Source organism: Dermacentor variabilis, chromosome 1, assembly GCF_050947875.1.
Source record: "Dermacentor variabilis isolate Ectoservices chromosome 1, ASM5094787v1, whole genome shotgun sequence".
Classification (NCBI taxonomy): Eukaryota; Metazoa; Arthropoda; class Arachnida; order Ixodida; family Ixodidae; genus Dermacentor; species Dermacentor variabilis.
Window position 1 is genome coordinate 87,754,740 of NC_134568.1, and position 22,660 is coordinate 87,777,399.

General features: G+C 44.2%; 1 protein-coding gene across 4 annotated transcripts in view; it reads right to left on the reverse strand.

Annotated features, from left to right (window-relative positions):
• Positions 1-22,660, reverse strand: part of poe (E3 ubiquitin-protein ligase-like protein poe) — a 549,114-nt gene that overhangs the window by 20,608 nt on the left and 505,846 nt on the right. For all 4 annotated transcript variants that reach the window (XM_075691124.1, XM_075691117.1, XM_075691109.1 and 1 more), the window contains 3 exons: positions 18,433-18,671; positions 15,215-15,340; positions 14,385-14,579 (listed from right to left, as the gene is read on the reverse strand). In XM_075691124.1, the coding sequence (XP_075547239.1) occupies positions 14,385-14,579; positions 15,215-15,340; positions 18,433-18,671 (560 nt within the window). The remainder of the gene's footprint in view (positions 1-14,384; positions 14,580-15,214; positions 15,341-18,432; positions 18,672-22,660) is intronic.

Sequence of the window (22,660 nt, forward strand, 5' to 3'; positions counted from 1 at the left end):
CTACCACACATCACATGTGGCTGAACAGCACATTAGAAAGCAATAAGTGTAATTAAAGAACAAAAAACACTGCAGCAATTGTAAAAAAATCACATGGATTTCTGTGATGTTTGTTTTGATTGACGATAATTAGTGGGGATGTTGACAGAAAATGTATTTCTTCAACTACTAGAGTTCTGAGTTAGTGCTAAACGTTACCTTGTGTGCATCACTGCTGTTTACATAGCACACAGAACACTGAGCCGGGGATGCCACCCCAGCGACATGCAGTTGTCACGCCTCATCATTTACTTCAAGGCTTGCAGATAGCAATGTCGTCTCTCCTACCGTCACGAAGAGCCCATCAAGGTCGATATGGTCGGCCGTTCACTCCGCGACAAAACTCCGGTCACGGATGAAGCAATTGTGGGAAACGAGCCAACGGCCTTGTCAAATGGTATGATGAACGTCCACGCCAGAGTTGAGGTCCATGCAAGGCTATGATTCTTCCCCCCTGTCAGCAGCCCAAATTGGCCTGTCCACGCCGGAGTTGAGGTCCATGCAAGGCTACGTTTCTTCACACCTGCCAGCCGCACAAATTGGCACAACCACGCCGGAGACGGAGTCAGTGTACAATCGAAGTCAGCCTACGTTCTCCCCCCTTTCCCTGTTTGTGCCCCGTGATGTGCGTGTGTTTCTCCCTTCAGAGGGAAAGGGCAACTGACCTCAGGATTGGTGGAAGCGACTGAACAATGACAATGCAGGGCATAAAAAGCGGAACCAGATGGCCAAGAAGGGAGGGGGATGCTCGGAAACAGTGCGACACTCGGACATGCAAAGACGCTACTATAGTGTGCTCCGATAGTTGGAGCCATACTGTAAAACTCAACCATATACTTTTTTTGAATATAATCATTTTTTTTTTCATTCTCTTATCGCTCGGAACCCTTTCTCCCGGAACCTGGCACGGCACCATCAATGGAAACTTCGTTGGCTGCACGGACCCCCCGACTTGACAACACAAAGCGAGACATGTTTGTTTGAGGCGTTGTTGTGCGCCATTATTCATAACCTCTAAGAAGGTTAGCATTGTCATTGCCTCAAGTGACACATCGCATCATGGCAGAAGTGTTAAACTTTAATTGAAATATGAGGCTGTACATGCCAAAACCGTGTGGGGTCTCACACATGCTTTTGGGACAAAGGAATGATAACACAGTAGTGCAAACAATTGAAAAGGCACTTATTGCACCTTCCATACACTAATGCCTGCTAGCCAAATTTCTACCCATAGAACGTGCTGATGGGCATGCAACAAATCGAGGATGCCAGACTCACCGCGACCGGACAGTGAGCGAATATGTTCACCCCCATGCTGGACACCATCATCTAATCACTCGCGTGTACGGTCACAAGAAATGGTGGCACGTTTGAACAATTGAGTTTGTATATTCTGGTGTCCTGCTCTCTAGCCTTTAGCAGGATGGTCCTGCAAACAGTGAGCAAGCATGCGAAATATCCACGCAGCTCGACGAGACCAAGCCAAAGAGGAAGAGCCTACTCCCTTTCACGTCCTAGTTAACCCCTCCGTTAGGTGGCATTAGCTACGCAACACTCGTGCCATCTCTCACAATATGCTGCAACTACACCGACTGCTGCCGGTGATTAGCTATGCAAAGCCGGATTACAGGGGATGTGAGAGCCATGAGGGGAAAGAAACATCAGGGGACACGTGAGAGTAGAGCATCCCCACAACCACAACTGGATTACGAGGCATACCGTAGTGGTGGACTTTGAATTAATTTTGCCCCCCTAGGGTTCTTTAACGTGCACATTAATCTAAGTACACGATTATGAAAATGCGGCTACCCTGGTCGGAATTGAACCCATGACCTCGAGCAACGCCTCACCGCAAAGCTACCATGGTGAGCACAGAAGTCTTGATCTGACGTGTGGCCGGCTTCCATAGTGTTGCCTAGAGGCTATGGTGCTTAAATGCACCTTTGTGTACTTTCAGCTTAAATTTATTCAGCTTGTCCGCAACCACTGTCGAGTCAAATAGTAGTGTTTGCTTGCCTTCTTACTTCGTCTTTTCCTTCCCACTCCCTCCCCCATGTATGGAAGCTGTGAACGAAGAATGACAAGGCCATTATTCACTTATTTCGTGACTTCGTTGGTTCTACCTATTCTATGCCTCCTCTCCCTACCTCCTCTCTACCATTCTGTCAACCTTCCCTCTGGACTGTTGAAAGTTTGTACAAATGTAAGCATTGCACTTTCTGCAATGCTATTGCAGGCCCTAATGTTATCACAATGTTATTGTAAGGCCTATCTGCACAACAAACGAAAGGACTGTGCATCATGTGACTTCATTACCGCTCTGTGCATAGCCGGCGTCGAGGATAAAGAGCAGGCGTGGAACATGCCATTTTACTGTCTGGTTTGGCATGATTTTCCACCTTTCAAAGATTTTGAAATCTGGAAGATCACGGAAAGTTAGCGTGATGCTCCCCCCTCCCACTTTGTTGCACGCATTTGCGCCACCCACGCAAATCTGTGCAACAGGATCATCCCACTTTAATGCCCGCTGTGTAAATCCAAAGCTAGTCTTGTGATGGGCTGCTCCAAGCTACAAAAAGAGACTGATGTGTATGGCGTTGGGAACGAAAGACCGCTGTAGGGTTTGCTGCAATGATGGCAGCCATGAAAAACTTTCTTGTCATCCCGTGCACTCGCTTTCTTTTGCGAGGTGGTTTGTCGACTTTCCAAGTGTCATGCAGCTGCTGCAAATAGATCTGCGTTGATTCAGCACCAAACCATAACTTGAAGTCCCCGACGCCCAATGAAGCAGTGCTGATTAAGCTTAATGGCCTAGGCAGTGTGGCCTTCACAAAAATTCGCCGCTAACTGATGTAGTAACGGGCTGGAAGCCGTTGCGGAATGCTTGCCACTAACATGTTCGTATGGGTGGCTAATCCTGAGGTCACGCATTAGATTGGCAGTTGTTGAAGTGTCGTCGCTTTGTATTCAACACAACCTGTGTGCCTGTTGGCAGCTAATCGTCCCGATCTTTGCACATGCTTTTGCACTTTACAAAATATGCACTGCTTCTGTTGCCATTCCCTCTGCCCATGTAGCGTTATCATTTCTATCGGTCCTATTGACCCGAATGAACTTTGTACTGACAGAAGCTAACTCGGTCGATGCGGTGCCATTCTGCGAAGTGCCACATTTAAGTGCTATATGCGTGATCCCCTCACTGGGCCGATGTCAGGAGCACACGCAGTGATACCACGGCACGCTTGGCACACCTTTTGTACCGAAAACAAAGTGCAACGCTTGCTTGGGCGGCATCAAGCACGAGGGGCTCCGCGGCGCACATCACATGTGGCACTGTGCCGGTCTCTACACTAAATATATGTAGCATTCGAAAAATCAAATAGTAGACATTTGATTTGCAAATCAAATTATTTAAACCATCATTATTCATCTTGGTGCTATTTGAGTGTTCGCACACCCCCAGTACCTAGTCTCGTGCCTAGTGCATATGTGCGATCCTACAATGCCAGGCTGCATTCATCGAAGGTGAATGCTGATGGAGATCGCACTATGCTCTCCCACTCCCACAATTTGGCTTTTTTCCCACTGAGAAGGAGCACACGAAAGAGCCAGAGGAACCTTTTCTCTGTTTGCAGGACATCGCAGGAGGCTATCCTCCTTCAGCAATATGCTTGCTAACACCACCCATTCTGTGCATTTGTCCTTGGTGCAGAAGACTTTGCGTACTTTGCTGCTCGAGAACAGGTGATGGGTACTGTTGGAGACAAAGTGTAAAAAACATCTCTTCTTTAACTTGGGCAACACTGTGTTTTTCCTGGCGCTTGCCTTTAGAGGCTGAACATGTGTACGCAGTGGTGAAACAGTATTCGAGTGGCAATGGATGACACAGCTCTGTGGATCACTAAATTTGAACTTGTGGTAATTGGCATCCCCTTCAGTACTGCAGAGAGACCACAATATGCAATGGTTATTCAATCACTGCTTCATTTGAAGTCAGTGCTGCCCCCTGTCCTATGTTTCTTGTCCTGTTATTTGAGCTGTTTTTCTATTATGAATCCATACAACCAAGCTCAAGGTCAGATGCTACTGAAAAGCAGTTTCAATATTTATATAACCAGATACTTCAAGCCTCTAAACTGCTTATAGATACTACGGCACTTTTTCTTCTGTTTGTTACCAGTCATTTTTTTTTTTACATTTCAGCCTGCATTAGAAATGATGTGTACTTTCTGCAGCTATAGCCAGCATTTTCTTCCATTCAATTAAGAACAGCTACAGGACCCTTGCACTGCCCCACAAGTCAACTTGCACAAACTTTACAGTACCCTATCTTTTCATGTAAGGAAAACTTTGTTCTCTCAAACTTAAAGCCGTGCCCTTCACCACATTTAAAAAAAAAATGTGGAGGAAAAACTGGTCAAAGATCAAATGAACACAAGATTCTGTAGCTTTGTCACAAATGTGGACAGCAATCAAAATGCTACCATCATCATTTTGGCGCAAGGCATCACTGTTATCGTCACTGACTGAAATTTGACTTTTTCTTTTTCTTTTTTTGCAAGTTAGTGCTGTGCGTAAGTCTCGTTACTTCTCTGAGTCTTTGTACTAGTTGCACTAAGCTGAAAAACATTCAAGATAAAGTAGCAACAGGCCCAAATTTCAACACTAATCAACTTTGATTGATGGACTGATTTGCTTTAAGTTTTATTCATACACTAAATTGTTTTTTTTTAAAGTAACTTCATTGAGCCATCTGCCAAAACATGCACTAATATAAAATTGGGGTTTACCATTATCAGTTTCTAGCATTAAAAAAATTGGTGCACATTTTTTTGCCATTCATCCAAAGAAAGAACTCTTGTATTTTTCTAGCAATAATACTTAACTGAAAACTCGCTGGTATTTTGCGATCACTATTTCTACCATAAGGGGCGTGCCAGAATTTCTCAGTATTTATTTAAGCCTGTAATGCCCAATGTATCATACCTCAAAACTGATTTAATCATGGTAAACCTAATGCATAGCCTACAGTATCAATTATTATATGCTGGAGTGAGCTTTCAGTTGAGCAAAGTTCAGCAAAAAAATTACTCATGAATTATTTACTATACTAAGTTTTGATTAAAATAACATTGAGTTTTTTTTTTGTACATCTCTCCATGACCAGAAATAAAGGTGGACAAGTGTAACTGTGTTTCGACATTGCAAGCTTAAATGACAGTTTTTTTCAGCAATTTCAGAGGTATTTCTCGTTGGGGCATTGTGCAATGGTGGCCCTTTGCCCTTTTTATCAGTGCAATATTTATGTAGCGACACACAAAAATAAAGCAAGAATGGAGGGTTAGAGATGGCACTGTTGTGAAGCATATGCACTGTAATAAATGCCGACTGTGTATGACGGTGATACTTCAAAATTTGCGGACAGTATTGCCAAGCAACCATGTGATCACTACACTGAGTCAACATTTCAGATGATTATTGTGCTGCCTTAATGTGCCTTACCGAAAGAAAGCAATTACTGCCCTGAATTTTTATTTTCATCACAACATATTTATACATGTAATCAGTGCACATATTGCACATACAGTAATCCCTTGTTATAACGAAGTGAGCGGGACAGCGAAAAAACTGTTATAAATGGTAATTGGATATAAGCAACCCCTTGAGAAAAGCTAAAGCAGTTGGCGACCTTCAAAGGTGCGAGTTATTTCCATAAAAAGTTCAGCAAATGGATCGCACCAAGCAAATCAATGCTGTAGCTCTTGCTGGCATCATATGCTGTGAGCCTGCGCTACAAAAGAGCCTTGAGGTACAGCTTCTGGGTGGTCTCAATGATGCTCTGATCCATCGGTTGCAGTACTGCGGTTGTGTTTGCAGGCAAAAATTCCACAGTGATCGCCTTGCGGTTGTCGATCTTCCCGTGGTTCAGACAATTGTCAATTATGAAAAGCACTCGTTGATCCTTTGCATCGAACCGTCTATCCAGAAGGCGCACGTAGTCTTAAAAAATAGCAGCAGTTATTTATGCTCGCTTGTTACTTCTGTAGATGCATTCCTCAGGAGTAGTTTTACTTTGAAAGCACCGCGGCTTCTCCACCTTCCCCAGTATCAACAAGAGAAGCTTGTCCTTGCCTGTTGCATTGGCACCAAACGGCACTGTGACACGCTCCTTGCTTTGTTTTCCTCTGGAAGAGGATCCACCGGTGCGGTGAACGTGCGATTTGGCAGCATCTTGTAGAAAAATGCAGCCTCATCTAGGTTGTAGATGTCTTTGGCTTCATACTTTTCAAGTAGAGCTTGGAGCCGACGTTGGCGCCACACGTCTACAGTGTCACGGTTCACAGCTGCGCTTTCGCCAATCATCAACTTCAAGGTCACGCCGTGTCGTTTCTTCAACCGTTCAAGCCATCCATTGTTGAACTTGAAATCTTTATGGCCCATTTAAATGCCGAGACTTCAGCATTTCCAGTAAGTGCAGGTGCATTTATCACTGTAAACTACATGCGAGGCAAGGCTAACGAAGCCCTCCGAATAACACACAATCACATGACCTGCAACATGGATCCAAATGCATGAACTGTCGGTGCCAAAGCGGCTGAATGTGGCAGGCAATGCAGAAGGCAGAAGCTTCAAAATTTCATCAGAACATCTCGCTTTCCTCATCAGTGTGCGCTGGTGATGGTGACGGTTGCAATGGCTGCACTTTCGCCACTGATCGACTTCAAGGTCACACCGTGTGCATTTTCTTGAACCGCTCAAGCCAGCCATTGCTTGGCATTGGCTTCATGTGTAGCGAAAGAAAGGCGATTGGAGTTGCGGAGACCAAGAAGCAGGAACTGTGGAAGGGCACCTGTTGGTGGAAGATTGGGCTCGGGAGGGCAGACCAGAAGAAGGTAGCTTTGAAGGGGCAGTGACATCGAAACTGGCAGTTACGAGGCAAGGAGTTGACATGAAGGCGAGTGAGAGGAGTGACTGGCGTCCAAACGGCTTGCACACTGGAGAGCGAATGAGGATGGGAAGGCAGTAGCCGCTTTTATAGGGGGGGGGGGGGGGGTGGAGGCCACGAAAGACTACAAGAGTATCGTGCTGGAAAGCACCGCAAATGCCATGGCTCGAGTCTCAGGTTGTGTTTGTTGTGCTCAAAAAAAAGATTAGGCTCTCATTATGGGTACGCAGTGCGATCGTGAAAACTAAATGGTTTTGCAGTATGGGCTCTGCATGAACACTAGGCAATCTTTTCCTGAGGTGTACAGCAATGAAGTTTGCAAAACGAGTCTTTTGGCGCACCATTGTGAATGACACTGTGCTAATTCTACGGTTCGAGTGTCGGTGTTCGCACACCGTCATGTCCGCGCCATTGACAAATGTCTAGGAGCAAAATTCAATGACCCTACCACGCATTTAGACCATTTGTCTTAAGTCGGATGGTGCGAATTGAGCATGACTGGCTCAAGAAAAATCGCTGGGGAAACATCAGCTTGCGTTGACCTGCCATGTTGACAGCCTGACTGGCCACGCTCAGATTTTTCGTGTTTTTGGCAAGTTACTGGTCGATTTGCATTGTCAAAAGTGCAACGAAGCTAGGGGTGGTGTTTTATTGCAATGCAGGCCGATTATGGCAAGCGGCGAGCAAATTTCTAGACCGACTTCCCCTAAGTCATCTTCCCGATTTGTTAACGTAGCTCCTCGTGTCGATTATGGCACTTATAATTGGAGGGACACTTTATGCTTTTCGGCATGTTTCAATGCCAGAAGTGCTCTTTAAAGCGGTAAAACATTGCTCATCGAGCGCACCCCGTGGAATGCTACCGTGCAAATCTGCTTGCGGTCTTTTGGCCACTTTTCGGCATCCAAGAAACCGTGGTTTTCTGGCATTGCAAAGCGTCAGGAAAACTTTATTTTCGCATGGATTTTATCACAGGGGACATCAGCGATGCGAATGCGACCGAGATTAACAGTTCGGGCACGCTGCACCAGAGAATTTGACAGCTTTCGTTCACTCCGCAGTAAACAGCTGGGAGCACTCTGCACTCGCTTGGTACCCTTTACTAGGCGGTCATCGGTTGTGGGTTTGGTACTTTTGGTCGCCGCCACTCGCCACTTCACTCTAAGCAGGTCAAGCTCTTCGTGCACTTTGTGTAATGCAGCTTAAAATGCATGCATTTGGGTCGGGACCAGAAGAAATTTTGAATAAAGCGATTTCGTTATAACAAGGTATTACTGTATGTGTTACTTAACCATTTGAAGGTTTTTGCCGTACATGTACGGCGGCGGTTTTCTGTCCCGCAAGGTCTTTGCCGTACGGGTACGGCTTCGACCCTCCGTTTGAAATTTCACGCTATAATGACGATGCGTGCTTTCTGGGAGGTGCTGCCATGTCTTAGGACTTACAAGAAGCGTTCGAAATTTGTGCTACCTTCTTGGGGAGATACACAAAACTGATTTCTAGCTTCAGCGCGTCGCGCAGACTGTGGCAACACCCCTTTTGCGGTTTCGGTTTCGCCGCGTGGTCGCAACGGAGGCGCGCGAAATGTCATTTTTCTGTTTGTCCGCACTCTCTTGCACTCTCTTTCATTTCTGCCTTGATTGGCGCTGCTCTTAGCTTGTTTATTACGGCTGCTTGCGAGGTATTCTCGCTCTCAGCGGCAACGCGCTTTCGCAGTTTCGGTTCCGCCGCGTGATCGCAACGGAGGTGTGCGAAATGTGATTTTTTTTTCTTTGTCGGCATGTTCTCGCCGGGCCGGGGGAAGTTGATTTCTATCTTGATTGGTGCTGCTCTTAGCTTGTTTATCGCCACCGCTCACGACGTATTTTTGCTCTCTGCGGCAACACGCTTACATGAGTGGGTGCCCCAGATCACTGCCCAAGGCAGCCGCACACAGAGAAGATGTCATGTGTGCGCCAACACAACTCATCGCTCCAAGAGCAGAACAGACACGCATTTTACGTGTGCAGACTGCGATAAGGCGCTGTGCGTAGACCAGTGTTTCAAGGAGTACCACACTCCGAAATACTATTGAACATTTTGCAGTTCTGAGTGATGCCGACACCAAAATACTGTTCCTATTTTTTTTTACTATTTATTCCTGACTTTACATATTTTGTACATTCAAGATCCGCAATAAAGTAATTTGACCACCTGGGAAAGTTTTTTTCAAAATAATTCGACCCTGAAAGGGTTGAGTGAGTGCTGGCATTTTCCTGCTAAAACTCATCTTTCAAAAATATATTTGTCGTACTCTATTCAGTGTATTTCACCTTTAGCAAGCCCCATTATTATACATATACACACACACAAAAGATATTTAAGAAACAGCTTTTTTTTTTTTTACGCCAGAAACAGAGTCTATAAATGAAACATTCTGTTTGCTTTGAGCAATTTTTGGGGAACATGTGCCACTACTCTCTGGGAAGGCTATTCGTTTGTTGTCCCAAGTTCACCTGGCCCCCCCCAAAGTGAAGGGAGGTCTACAGTACAGTGACAAGCAATGACACTGTGCACAGTGACCTGCAGCATGGTTAGCACTGATGATGAGGGCAAGAGGAATTCTGTTAAAAATATCCTGCATGTATCCAAGCACAGTAGAAGCAGTTCTTGATACAACTTGATGACACACTAAAGTAGTCCTTGCACAATGTGCCTTCTGCGAGATCTTGTAGGTGCTACTTGATAGACATTCAGACAACACTGCAGTCGAACCTCATTATACAGTCGACTTCCATTAATACAACCCCGACAGTACAGGCAAAATTGATAAAATTATCCTGTGGATTGAGTGAAAGAACCCCTGACAGCCGAATTTTTGTTTATGACTTATGCTTTAATGAGTAGGTCTGTGTTTGACAGTCACAGAATGAAACTATAAATGCTCCAAAATGACATATACCGTATTTACTAGCATAATGATCGCACTCACGTAATGATCGCACCCCTGAATTTTGTCGTCAAAATTCGATTTTTTTTCTTTCCCGTGCAACGATCGCACCCTGCTGTTGTCGCAGCAATATCTAAGACTCTATCAATATATCGATAGAGTCTAGCTAATGATGATCACGCTTACAATCTGTCGAATGCTACACGAACGACTCGAAGACATACCAAGTGGTCTGCACGCACCCAACATTCTTAAGCAGATGCCCCATTTCATTCCTTTCATCAGTTTTCCGAATTTCCATGGAAAAAAAAAAAAAAAAAAAGCTACAACCAAACTTGCTCCGACTTTATCATTTGTAGGCTTCATAATGGTTTTGGTCAACAACAACATAAAGGGCGCCTTTCGATTCTTCTCGTCTGCACTCTTGGGCACGCAATAAATCGCAATCGGCAACGATAGTGGCCACGTTTACGCTGATACATTAGAAGTGTACCCTATTCATACGGCGATACTTGTAACGCAGCTAAGATATTCGCTCACCTTTAGTGGAAATGTGCCGTATTAGGATAGTAGTGAAAACAAATGCCGCAGTTTCCGCAGCATGTCCGCCATGTGTTTCTATGTCACTGGCAGCTAAGCGCGCCCATCTCTGTTTCTGTCCCCTCAAAGTGGACAAGGCTACGTTATTGTCGCAAACTTGCCAATATTAACGATAATATTCATTACTGATACAGAAGAAACTGTTTCAATGCACATAATGTACTCACGAGAAAAAAAAATCGCATTCGGCGTGTTCAGCTTGCTTCTCCGGCCATCATTTTTGTTTTGGTGTCCCACACTGACAGCGGCAGCCGCCTGCTTGTCATTCCGCAGCAAATGCGGGATGAAAAAAGAAAACGTTTCTTATCGTGGGAAATTTAACCCGCGTAACGATCGCACCCCTGAATTTGCGTTGATCTTTATGACAAAATAGTGTAGTAATTATGCGAGTAAATACGGTAATTAATGGCAGCATCATTAATTATAATCAATTTTAACATCGCTTCAAAACGCGTGCCCCAAACTATAAGAAACGAGCATCGTACTGCGGTGGTCGCAATTGACCGGACACGTGATATTGGGGGCTCAAGAACTGGTGGCACTGAGGAGCTCACAGTTGCAGAATTCGTCTGTTAGTGGCAAGCATGTTATATCATGTCGTTGGCGTCAGAACCATGGTCATCTTCATCGTAAGGAAGCACAAAACTAATGTCTTTGCATGATGCTCCTTCGTTTTACACGAACATTGTCAATAAAAGCATGTCACTGTACGAGTGATAAACAGTTTATAATAGCATGCTATTCAAAGATATATGGTTCCGATGACATGCTGCTGATCAAGCCAGGTATACCGTATTTACTCGCATAATGATCGCACTTTTTTGTCAGAAAAAATTGACGCAAATTCACGGGTGCGATCATTATGCGGGTTAAATTTCCCACGAAAAGAAAAAAAAGAAATTTTTTTCCTCCCGCGTTTGCTGCGGGATGCGGGTGCGGGACACCAAAACAAAAAATGGCGGCCGGTGGAGCAATCCGAGCGTGCCGAACGCGATTTTTTTTCTTCTCGCGAGTACATTATGCGCATTGAAACAGTTTCTTCTGTATCAGTAATGAATAATACCATTAATATTGGTAAGTTTGTGGCAATAACGTAGCCATGTCCACTTTGAGGGGACAGAAATAGATGGGCGCGCATGCTGTGGAAACTGCGGCATCTGTCTTCACTACTATCCTAATACCGTACGTTTGCGCAAAGGGTGGGCGAATATCTTAGCTGTGTTACAAGCGTTGGCGTATGAATAAGGTACCCTTTTAACGTATCAGTGTAACATGGCTACTATCGTTGCCGCTTGCGATTTGTTGCGTGCTCACAAGTGCAGATGAGAAGAATTGAAAGGTGCCTTTTTTTGTTGCTGTTGACCACAACCATTATAAAGCCTACACATAATAAAGGCAAGCTTGGTTGTTCCTCTTTTTGTAATGGAAGTGCGGAAAGTGATGAAAGTAATGAAATGAGGCATCTAGTTAAGAATGTTTGGTGCGTGCAGACCGCTTGGTTTGTCTTGAAGAGTCGTTTGCGTAGCATTCGACAGATGGTAAGCGCAATTATTATTAGCTAGACTTGGCACACGACATATCGCAGCGGCAAGTTCGGGGTGTGATCATTACATGGGAAATAAAAAAAAAAATAGAATTTTGACGACAAAATTCAGGGGTGCGATCATTAAGCGAGTGCGATCATTATGCGAGTAAATACAGTACTTGCTGGCCGTCACAGCCTACAGCACTTGTTATCCCACCGCTGCTCTTCAGCAGAGCACTTATTTTTGTTAACATGAATAACGTTGGCACAATTATGTGGTGCTTTAATAAATTCACTTTGTTTTCTCAATGCCAACGATACGAAGAACAAGCCGTGTAAACTGCCTCGCTGAGACGATCACAGCGTATGCTCTCTGTCAGCGAAGCGAAATGCTCTCACATCACATCTCCCTATCACTTCTGTGCTTTAGTACAGGATGCTGCTTTGCAGAGCAGGAGCACTTTCTATATAAGTTTATTCCCTTAGTTACTATTTTGTGTAAGAAACAAACTTTAGTGGATTTTTATGCCTACATGAGCAGCGATAGACGTGAATGCCTCGGCTGTGGTGATGGACTGCTGCGGGCACCGCTCCATTGCAGACCTCACGCAGTCTGCGCTCGCTAGTTGGTTGTTTATACGTCATCTGATATATAGCCACACCCTGTTGGTACTTGAAATCAGTTATGTGTGGTAGTTGCTACAAGTCGGATGCCAGATCACACCATGTGTCTTTTGCTAGCAGACGAATAGCCCATTACAGAAGCGAACAAGCAGCACCCTGTTGTGCTCCATGCAAGTATCACAATCTATGATGTCAACAATATTTGTGGAGCCTGCAAAATGCTGCAGAGATCCCAAGCAGCCACTAAATGCGTCATATTGATGACGATGTCGCAATGTGCTGCCAAATCAGATGAGCATTCCCACTTAATTTATAACCATATTAATATATGTTCTAGGCAATGTCCACCATTAATACTCTGTCAGATGTACATACATATTCAGGAGAATCGAACCACATCTAGAGTTTGAAATTTTGGAGTCAGTGTTCCTTTAAACCAGATGCAGAAAACGCCAAAACACACCACTGATTTATTTCACAGTATTTGCCCGATTTTAACACATCCTCAAATCAAACACGTGACCACAGATGATTTGATAAATATGTCCAAAGTGGAAAAAGTAACGCAGGGAATGACATTAAAGCTACTAAGCAAAGTAGAAATCCACTGGGCACCCAATTTATTAGCATGAAAAATAAGTAAGGGTCAAATATGTGTTGCACAATGGCAGCCAATTTTCTAAAGTCAGCTTGGCCGCCATACATCTGTGCTTTGCAGTAAAGCGTACAAACAACTTGAAAGCGATTTTGGTTTCGTATCCAATAGCACCACAGAGGCAATTCTCGGCCCAACTTTCTTAAAACACACACAGACACACACACGCACGTACACAAGCACACACACAGGAGTGCGTTAGAATCTTCCGATGGCAGGCCAAAAATTTTCGACGGGAGATGACGTAGGTTCGACGCACTCACTGTGCTCAAGGCTTCGCTGACAGACACTGACACTAGAGGGGTCGCTATTGGGGTCACCACAGCCACAGGGGGCAGAGGTGCATGCAGACAAGTCAAGTTCGAATTATCTGGCAACAACCAATTTTAGGATTGCAATACCGAAACTTTGGGTGCATAGAAACGCTTGGGCACTGTGTGGGAGAGACCCTCAGTTGGGATAGAGTCAGTGGAAAATCAAATTGGCCAGAGTCGAATTAATGGAAGTCTCCTGCAATGAAGTCACACCCGACACCAAAATACTTTCATCATATTGAATATTGGCATAACTGATGTGTGCGAATATAGAATTTTTTTAATACAGATAGAATATGAATACCTAGCTCTGAATATTGAATTCGATATTGAATAATTATGTGCACATGCATTTATTAGCAAGTTTAGCTATTTTAACATGTTCAATCATTACCATTACATTATCAATGTTAAAAAATGAGAGAGCATGTCGTTATACTAAAAGACTATATTTGACCCATGTTAACTTGGGAAATTTAGTAATTTCACTAGCTGTCTGTTGTCACCAACCTGTGCCTTATTATATAGCATCATAACCCGGGTATTTGACCCTGTGCCAGTCATCACTCATTGCATTTGCTGACAAACAATAAACTTAGGATTGGGGCATCACTGTTGAGAATTGGCCCATTGGACCTGTACTCCCGGAAAGAGCATACTTATTGCATTTGGATTCCTTTGCACATTTTAGATGGATATATTAGGAATATTTATAGATGTAATAGTTAAAGTTTATAATATTAAATACGTACGTGTTTATGACATAGAGAACCATGTGAAGAAGGTAGGGGATGAGATGCATGTTGCTTTGGGGCCCACCACCACCACTGTCTTCGCTGAAGGAGCGCTCAAAGGCAAAGCGGCTCAACAGAAGCTTGAGGTCATGAAGTGTTGACATGTAGCCAACATCCAGGTGACCCGTGCAGTCCTGGATGTATGTGTTGTGCCTGCCATGAGGCAAAGACACCCATCAGTGACCTGCTAGATACTACTTGTAAGCAACATGGGGCCATATTTTTCTAACAATCCATTTCAATTTCCATTCTTGTGCTGAGTGGCCGATCCAACTGACAATAGAGGCTCAGTGATGTTTCAGCCAATCAGAAAGGGCAAAATAAAGTGAAAAATGAAATGAATCATTACATAATATGGCCCTTAGTCACAGCATAAAATGTAACAAAGCAAGCTATTGTTATTGCGCATGTTGTGTGTCCCTTCTTCGTTCGACGTCCTGTCTTTGTGCGTGCAAAAGTCTAATAAGAACTATTACAGAGGATTTACATAAAAACGAAAAGAAAAACAAACATATGCAGGCTTTTTAGGATGAAAATAGACCAATAGAATGTATATGTAAACCTAAGATACTATAAAAATAAGCAGGAAAATCATGCCTAGCTAGAACAACCCAGACACATGCCATGACTCAAGGCAAGCCATGCTACAGACTTTTGACTCCAATGGATGCTACAATAAGCACACCCAAGAAGAAACTGGAAATGATCAAGGAACACTGTGCCACTATAGCTATGTTAATAGGAGCACTGACGAAAAAGTGCAGAAACAAATTACGAAAATAACTAACCTGGCAAGACAGCTGGCAAACTGTGACTCAGGAACTTGTGGCCCCCAAAGGGGAAGAAGACCGTTGCACTTGGTGTTTGCATTTTGTAATGCTGCACTCTCCCATTCATCACGGCCCCTGGCATGCCTGTATGGATCAATCACATGTACAGCTTCCGTACACAGTTCTAGGGTTGCTAAATTTGCACATAATTATCCCTTCCTAGAAATACTTATGTAAACAAATTTGGGCAAAGTAAAGCACACATACAGGACCGCCTGGAAAGTCGGTGGCAATACTACTTTTCATATGACTTGCCTCCATGGTACAATATGTTGTAACCTTGATCCAACACTGTATTGCATTTCCTTGGGGCAAGGGGTGAAAAAGAGACCCTTATTGAATAAAGCTCCAAAGTGTACATCAATTGCAGGTGCTAATCTGGGATGTCCTCATGAACATTCCAATAAGATAGGCAAAATTAAGCACTGTATGGAAGATGATAACACAAAGAAACAAACATGGTGCTTTTTGCGTGGTGCTTAGTTTCACCATGAATTACCAACTCGCCCAAGCTTCCACATTTGTCAAGGTGTTGGAAGTCAACACCATGTGTGTGTCCTTATCTTCCACTTTGTGCCTAGTTCTGCCATGAAGCATCCCGATTGGAAGTGGATAAGGCTAGAGCCTATGTCGAATTCATGACAGTGTAAAAACTGCCCATCTTCATTGTGTGAAATGAAAGTGCTTCCACCGAAGACAATTTGAATTTTATAATTATCAGAAATTTAAAATAGGCACTGACTTTCCTGATACCCTGTATGTACTCCCCCACTTGAAAATATTTTGGAGCACAAAATCAAAAAGAAAATCAAATTTCGTCACTGGTAATACATCTGCCCTATAACAAAAGGATGCAGAACACTTCCCTGTACCATCACTACATTGCTCACCTAAATTCAAGTCCCAGTGGTGAAGTTACAAGAGAATTTACCTTTTTCACAAATGCTGTGCTTTGAAAACTTTTGAAGTAGACTGTAGACACACACACACACTGTCGCATGGATACTGCAGGCTCTTTTTAAGGTGAACATGAAATGGCTTTGGAAATCTGCTAACCTTATATCAGAATTACACATGAACAAAAGTGCACTGCATCTATGGAAAATAAAAAAAAGTTAATGACTGTATGGCTTGTCAAGATAATTAATTTTACAGTGTTTGTTTTCATGAGAGTCTACTGTATAAATAAGCTGCAGAGTGTGATATCGCAGAAATGCAGCGCACAGTTTTCAGTAGTGTTTTCTAGGCCAATTGGGGAAGGAGCAGGCCACATGGATTGCATTTCAGCTCTGCCTGAGCCTCATACCCATTATTACCAGCATACAACCCACACCAAAAACTTTGAAGTTGGGGTGTGAGTTATACCTATGTGAATTTTGCGGCAGTGCACGCCGTGATACCATGAAGCGACCTCTCAAGGCAAAGGTTTCCGTCATCCAGTTTTGTTATCTTCTAGGAAACCCTATCCCCTTCTCATCCCAGTGTGTTCAAGCACCCTTTGGCTCTCACTCCTGGTCGCTTCCAATCACCTTTGGGGCCACCGGTGTTGTGGTGTGCAGGTGTGCAAATCATGCGGCACTTTTTATATGTCGAATGCATGAGTAAAATGTGGAAAAAAGAAAATTATGTAGGCCATCACACACTGAAAATGACTGAATGGGGTGTTTTAGAGTGCAATAACAGCTTTCCCATTGGAAGTCACGCCCTCAATTAAACAATACTTTAATTATTATTATCTAATTAGCCAATTACTCAGTACACAGAAATTATCCAGGTGGCAGAAGAAGACTAATGACCAAGCACTGTAGGTCTCACAATCATATTTTACCACTTTTTTTAAACAGCTTGGCTAACATTAGCTGGGACATCGAGTATAATACTGGCCCTTCGAGCTCATAAAGTTGCAATGATGCAGTTCTTTGAGAAAGAGACATAATACTTTATTATGTCCTTGATGGGGTTCAGGGGTGGCGGTGGTCGGGAGACTAACCCCCAATCCCCCCCTTCCTCAGACGGCGGCCAGCCCTTGCTTTCTGGCGGCGTCTTCGGCCATCCGGATGGCCCAGAGCTGCTCCTCTGGGTCCAAGCTGAGCAGCAATGTCTCCCACTGCTCGGCCGTAGTTAAGATACGTGTGTTAGTGCGGGAGGTGTTGGTGGGTGAGGCTTTGGGGCATTGCCAGATAATATGATCGAGGTCAGCGGGGGCCTCGCACGCTTTGCAGAGTGGGGAGTATGCATCGGGGTACATGCAGTTGTAAAGCACAGGGTTCGGGAAAGTTCGTGTCTGAAGGAGTCGCCAAGTGGTAGATTGAGACTTATTCAGTGTTTTGTGTGCTGGGGGGTAGCGTAACCGCTCTCTGCGGTAGTGCAGGAGAATTTCTCTGAACGTGACCATTCGGTCCCGCGCATTCTTTGAAAAGCTGGGATTGTTTTCAGTACTTAACAAAGGCTTGTATAATTTTTTCACATGAAGAGATTCATATGATATGGGGTTAAAGGCTTGGAAACTAACATTTTTGAAGCTCACTCTGCATAATATATGTGGCTACACTTTTTTCCCTGCTGCTTCCATTGATTGAGAGGACAATGCTTCCTTTATTTCCAAACTTGTATCCTATCTCTGCACACATTCACATATCAAAACTCAAACAATAGCCATGTAAGCAAAAATGTTGAGAAGTGCAAGTCTGCTTGGCATAAAAAAGGAAATGCATATTTTAGTGCCTACTACAGCTTCTGTATTTTCTGGACTATAGCTCGCACCCACTGTATAGTCCTGCAGGGGCTAATATGGGTTTAAAATGAAAAGTCTCTCTTACATTGTCCCTGCCCTGAGTATACTGTGCAGGGACAAACTTCAACAGAAATGAGGTGTTTTAGCTTGTCTGTAACAAGTAAACTGTTGGCAAGCAAAAACTTTACTGTTGACCAGTAAAAGCCTGAATACTTTATAGGACTCTGTAAAATCTCGCAATCGCAGTCTGGCCTCGTTATCTTCCAGCTATCTCAGTTATATCCGATCTTACGAAATAAAATCATCTATAGTCCGCAAGCATAGATAATCCACACCCCACAACATTTCAACTTTCAAACTTGTATAGTGCAGAAAATATGGTACTTCTAATGACTAGCAGTGTCAACACTGGCACACATATAATATAGCAGATTGAACCTACCTGACAGCAGCCATGTGGCAGTCAACATGGACTATATTGAAGTGTGTAACTGTTGTGTACCCAGGTGTCTTGCGAGGCTTGGCTTCAAAGTCATCCAGATTACAGCGCTTGGTAAAGGTGTAGATACCAAGCAGCTTGCTGGGTTGGAACTTGTAGCCCTCACGACAGATTATGCACACGAGTCCTGCCTCTTCACCCAAGTCCTCCATTTGTTTTAGAATTGAGCTCTTGGCTGTCACCTGCAATCAAGACTAAGTCAGCACAGCAGGCCTGCCTGGAACATTCTGCAAATCCTAGTGGACTATCACCCAAACCACCAACAGCACCCCCTCACTTTCACATTGCTTCTACACATGGCTTCCATGACCGAGGCTCACTTTAGTAACACCGTTATGAAATGGCATAAGATCATTCTGGTGTGTGGTAGTGCCCGATTTCAACAAAAACTGGTTAAAGGTTGGAGAGGCTATACTAATCAAGATACAGCCACATTAGAAGGATGGAGGAATAAAGGCAAAAATGTCAGCCAGCAACATATTGTACAAGAAACAGTTAGTGTGAGACAGCTAGTTGAGTGGTTATAAAAATGTTTAATTCAGGGGTATTCCAAGCTAAAACTACAATATGATCATGAGGCATGCCATAGTGGGGGGCTACAGATTAATTTAGACCACCTAGCGTTCTGTAACATGAACCCAATGCACGGTACACAGGCGTTTTTGCATTCTGCCCCCATTGTGAGTTCAGTGGTAAGGTTGGAAACCGATGTGAAAAAGAGAAATGTAGATGCCATGAATATTTCTAACAATATAATATTTTTAATACACTATAATCAATACAGTTGAACCCATTTATAACAATATCCAAGTGCCATGAAAATTCCATTGTTATAACCGATAATTGTTATAACCGGGTGGCACAAGAAAAAAAAAATCAAAATTGGGGATGACGTAGCTGTTTCGTGAAAACTATAATGGCGGGGAGACAAGTTCTCCTCCCCACCACCTTCCTCCATCCGGCCTCTGACTGTGTTGACTCGTTTAACTGCTTTCTGCGCGCTCTGATCGCGTATTGTTAACAAGCCACAGCTGTCAGCGTTCAAGAATGGCACTGCTATAACAACTGCAAAGAAGGGTGACGGGTTGCAAGTGACATACGAGCTCCGCCGAGGCATCGCTTTGGTGGCCCCAAAAGGTGCCTTTTAAAAAGTGCGGGAAGGTTGCTGTGGCAACATCTCAGCTTGAGAAATCCAAAAGAAATGCTGGGACATAATCGCCACAAGCATCTCGCCACGTACTTCCCATCGGCTCGCATGAGAAAGCCGCATGTCCGTCAGCCTTGCTTGCCTTGCGCAAAGCTTCCTGACATCCTTCTCCAAGGTATCCAGGTGCCCCACATAGTGAAGTGGAAGGTCCCTCATGAAAACAAGCCCATGAGGAACTGAATCATCTGCCAGGCCTCTTGTGAGGACAACGTTGAAGCAGCCTGCCCTATTGCGTCATCGCTGCCGTCGTTGCCGTCGCTATCCGATGCAAGCCTGTTCGCAACAATCGCCTCATCGGTTAGACGCACTTTGTTTCCAAATCTATAGCAGTGCGCTTTCTTTTCATCAGCAACGTCATGCATTGCTGATGATCAGTGGGCGGATCAGCCATCTTCCGTTTTGGCGGAGAGTCAAACGAAGCTGAGAAACAATGTGGCCAAGAATGACTTCGACGCAAAGAACTAACACAAGCACGAGCAACTTAATCCGTTAGCAGAATTGCGCAGAATGAGGGCCAAAGAATAAAGAACCAACTGTGAGAGCCCAGTGAGCAATCTGGGAACAGCGCCGGCAGTGTTGTCAGCACAGCTGACCCACTCCATTCGTGTTTCGGAGGGTGTTGCGGCGCAGAGCTAGGGGCACAGCCCATTTGTGTTTGGAGGGGTGGAAGGGCAATGGGAGAGATGTGCACGAAAAAAATTTGTTCAAAATTTTACCTTGCAAATGAACACATCCCCACCCTTTGCATAAATTTAAAAAAATGTCTATTCATTATGCGAGTAATTACGGTAACTCATGAGAATACTAATTTGGATGTGTCTAATTTGGATGTGTCTAATTTGGATGTGTCACACTGAACTAGAAAATTTGAGCATGTGAACTAGTAGCAACCACAAAGAACAAGCAAGCTAAATGTAACACGACAAACACTGAATTCATATTCTTCACAGTATCACTAAAAGTTTACCAAGTTACATGCAGTAAAATCTTTAAATGAAACTTGAATTGGAACAAAAGGTCACACTTGGCGGTTGAAATGGCATGGAGCTTATGAAAAGCTCCAATTTGTTTCGAAGAGAGAAAGGTGATCATTGCCTGTCTTTTATGCTTCAGAAAGTGATCACTGCTTTGCTTGCTTACCTTCGAGTATGGCTACAGTTAAGGTAATATTTTGCTCTCCCGAAAAGGTAAAGAACATGTGATGTGCTCCATTCTCTAGAGCTGCCCTAGCCTTTCCTTCTGTCCTGCGCAATAACTCTGCAGCACCTTGCCTTAATGCTTTGCCCTGCAGAAATTCTGTTTTCTACGTATCACATCACCTGGTATGTTCATTCTCTTGCACAGAGCTACCTGCTGGACTAGTGTACACAAGTGAGCTTCGTCGAGAAAGTGGCCAACGCTGGACCCACACTGGCAAGCACGGTATCATTTACCCACTTTCTGCCTTCCCCAGATGTAATATTCTCCAATTTCTTTCTCCATCAGCATGTTGGCATTTGCCACACGTCTAAAAGCTTTGTGGCGGCAGTACTTTATGCTGCTATGTTTTCAACTTTTGTTCACACTCATTAATCACATTAAACACTCAGCAGAAACAGAAAAAAAATGTGTATTGCCAATGCCTAAATTACAGACAAACAACAATGCAAACTGGTGGTTACAACACTGTATACAGTTGAACCCGACTATATCGAATCCGTTTACATTGAATTATTCTAAATTTCGAACAATTTCTGAACACAGTATAGTTACAATAGGTATATATAGCAAAAGTTACGCTTACATCGAACGAAAATAGCAGCGACTCCCGTTATATTGAACGTCAAGCGGCTTCAAAGTGCCCCCAGAAGTTGGCTTTCCTTCGTGGTGGCGGGTAAACCCGGCAGCGTGGCTCCATCAAAGCGCTCTCCCTACCGTGACCGTGAAGCGTCGAACGAGCCGTCGACACACCCCTGCAAAAAATGATCCTGGCCTACCCGCAGCGCTTGCTCAGACAGCCAATCAGAGGCTCTTGTGCCCTTGTTGTGCAAGATGCCGCAAGTGCGAGTTGTCTTGCTGCTTTTCGGGTTCATTGTGTTTGTGCCTTGTGAGCCTTCTCCCGCAGTGTTACCGTGATGAAGTGGCATAATTCGCCTTTCATCATGAAGCTCGAAATCACAAATCGGGTCAAACGCGGTGAGAAGTTGGATTCTCCGCAGTGTGCAAGATTACGAGGAGCACTCTCAGCACGATCTTGAAGGAGGAGATTAGGGCTAAAGCGTACAAACTCACGACTCGGTGCCCGTGGCGCCCGACGCGTACACACGGCCTTGTACGAGTGGTTCATCCGAAATTGCTTCAGGTGTGCCGGCTTCCACATGCCCAATGATGACTAATTTCTGGTGAGTGCGATGAAGCCGCTGCTGGTGTTGCCGAAGTTTGGATCGAGCTGTAATAATAATCGACGGTCGACGAGTTTGTGAGTGCAGATGGTGGCGCGACCACGGGAGAGCCCAAAAATGAAGACTACTTTGCCGACATCGTACCGAGCACAAGTGAAAGTGGGCACAGTGAGGAAAGCACGACGGTCTTTTGCTCACGTTGTGCGAGGTGATTGGTGCACTCGCACTAGTTCAGTGCTTCTGCGCGAATATGGAAGGTTGCGCCTTCAGCTGCTCCGACTCATTAGACAATGTGGAGAAGTGTGTGCGTCGCAGGCAGCGAAACTGCGCAGAAGAAAATAAAGGACTATTTCATGTGAAACTAAGCTGTTTCATTAATAAAGTGATCTTATAAATGGTATGTGCTTTTATGACATCCAATTTTTCAGCAGGCTTATATTGAATTACACTCTATATCGAACTGATAGGCGTTTTTTTGCGAGTTCGATATAGCCAGGTTCGACTGCATATGTCTGTGATGGCTATACTTGAAGTGATGGCTATTACATTCCCAGATACAAACTTGCTATGTGATAGTGTTGGA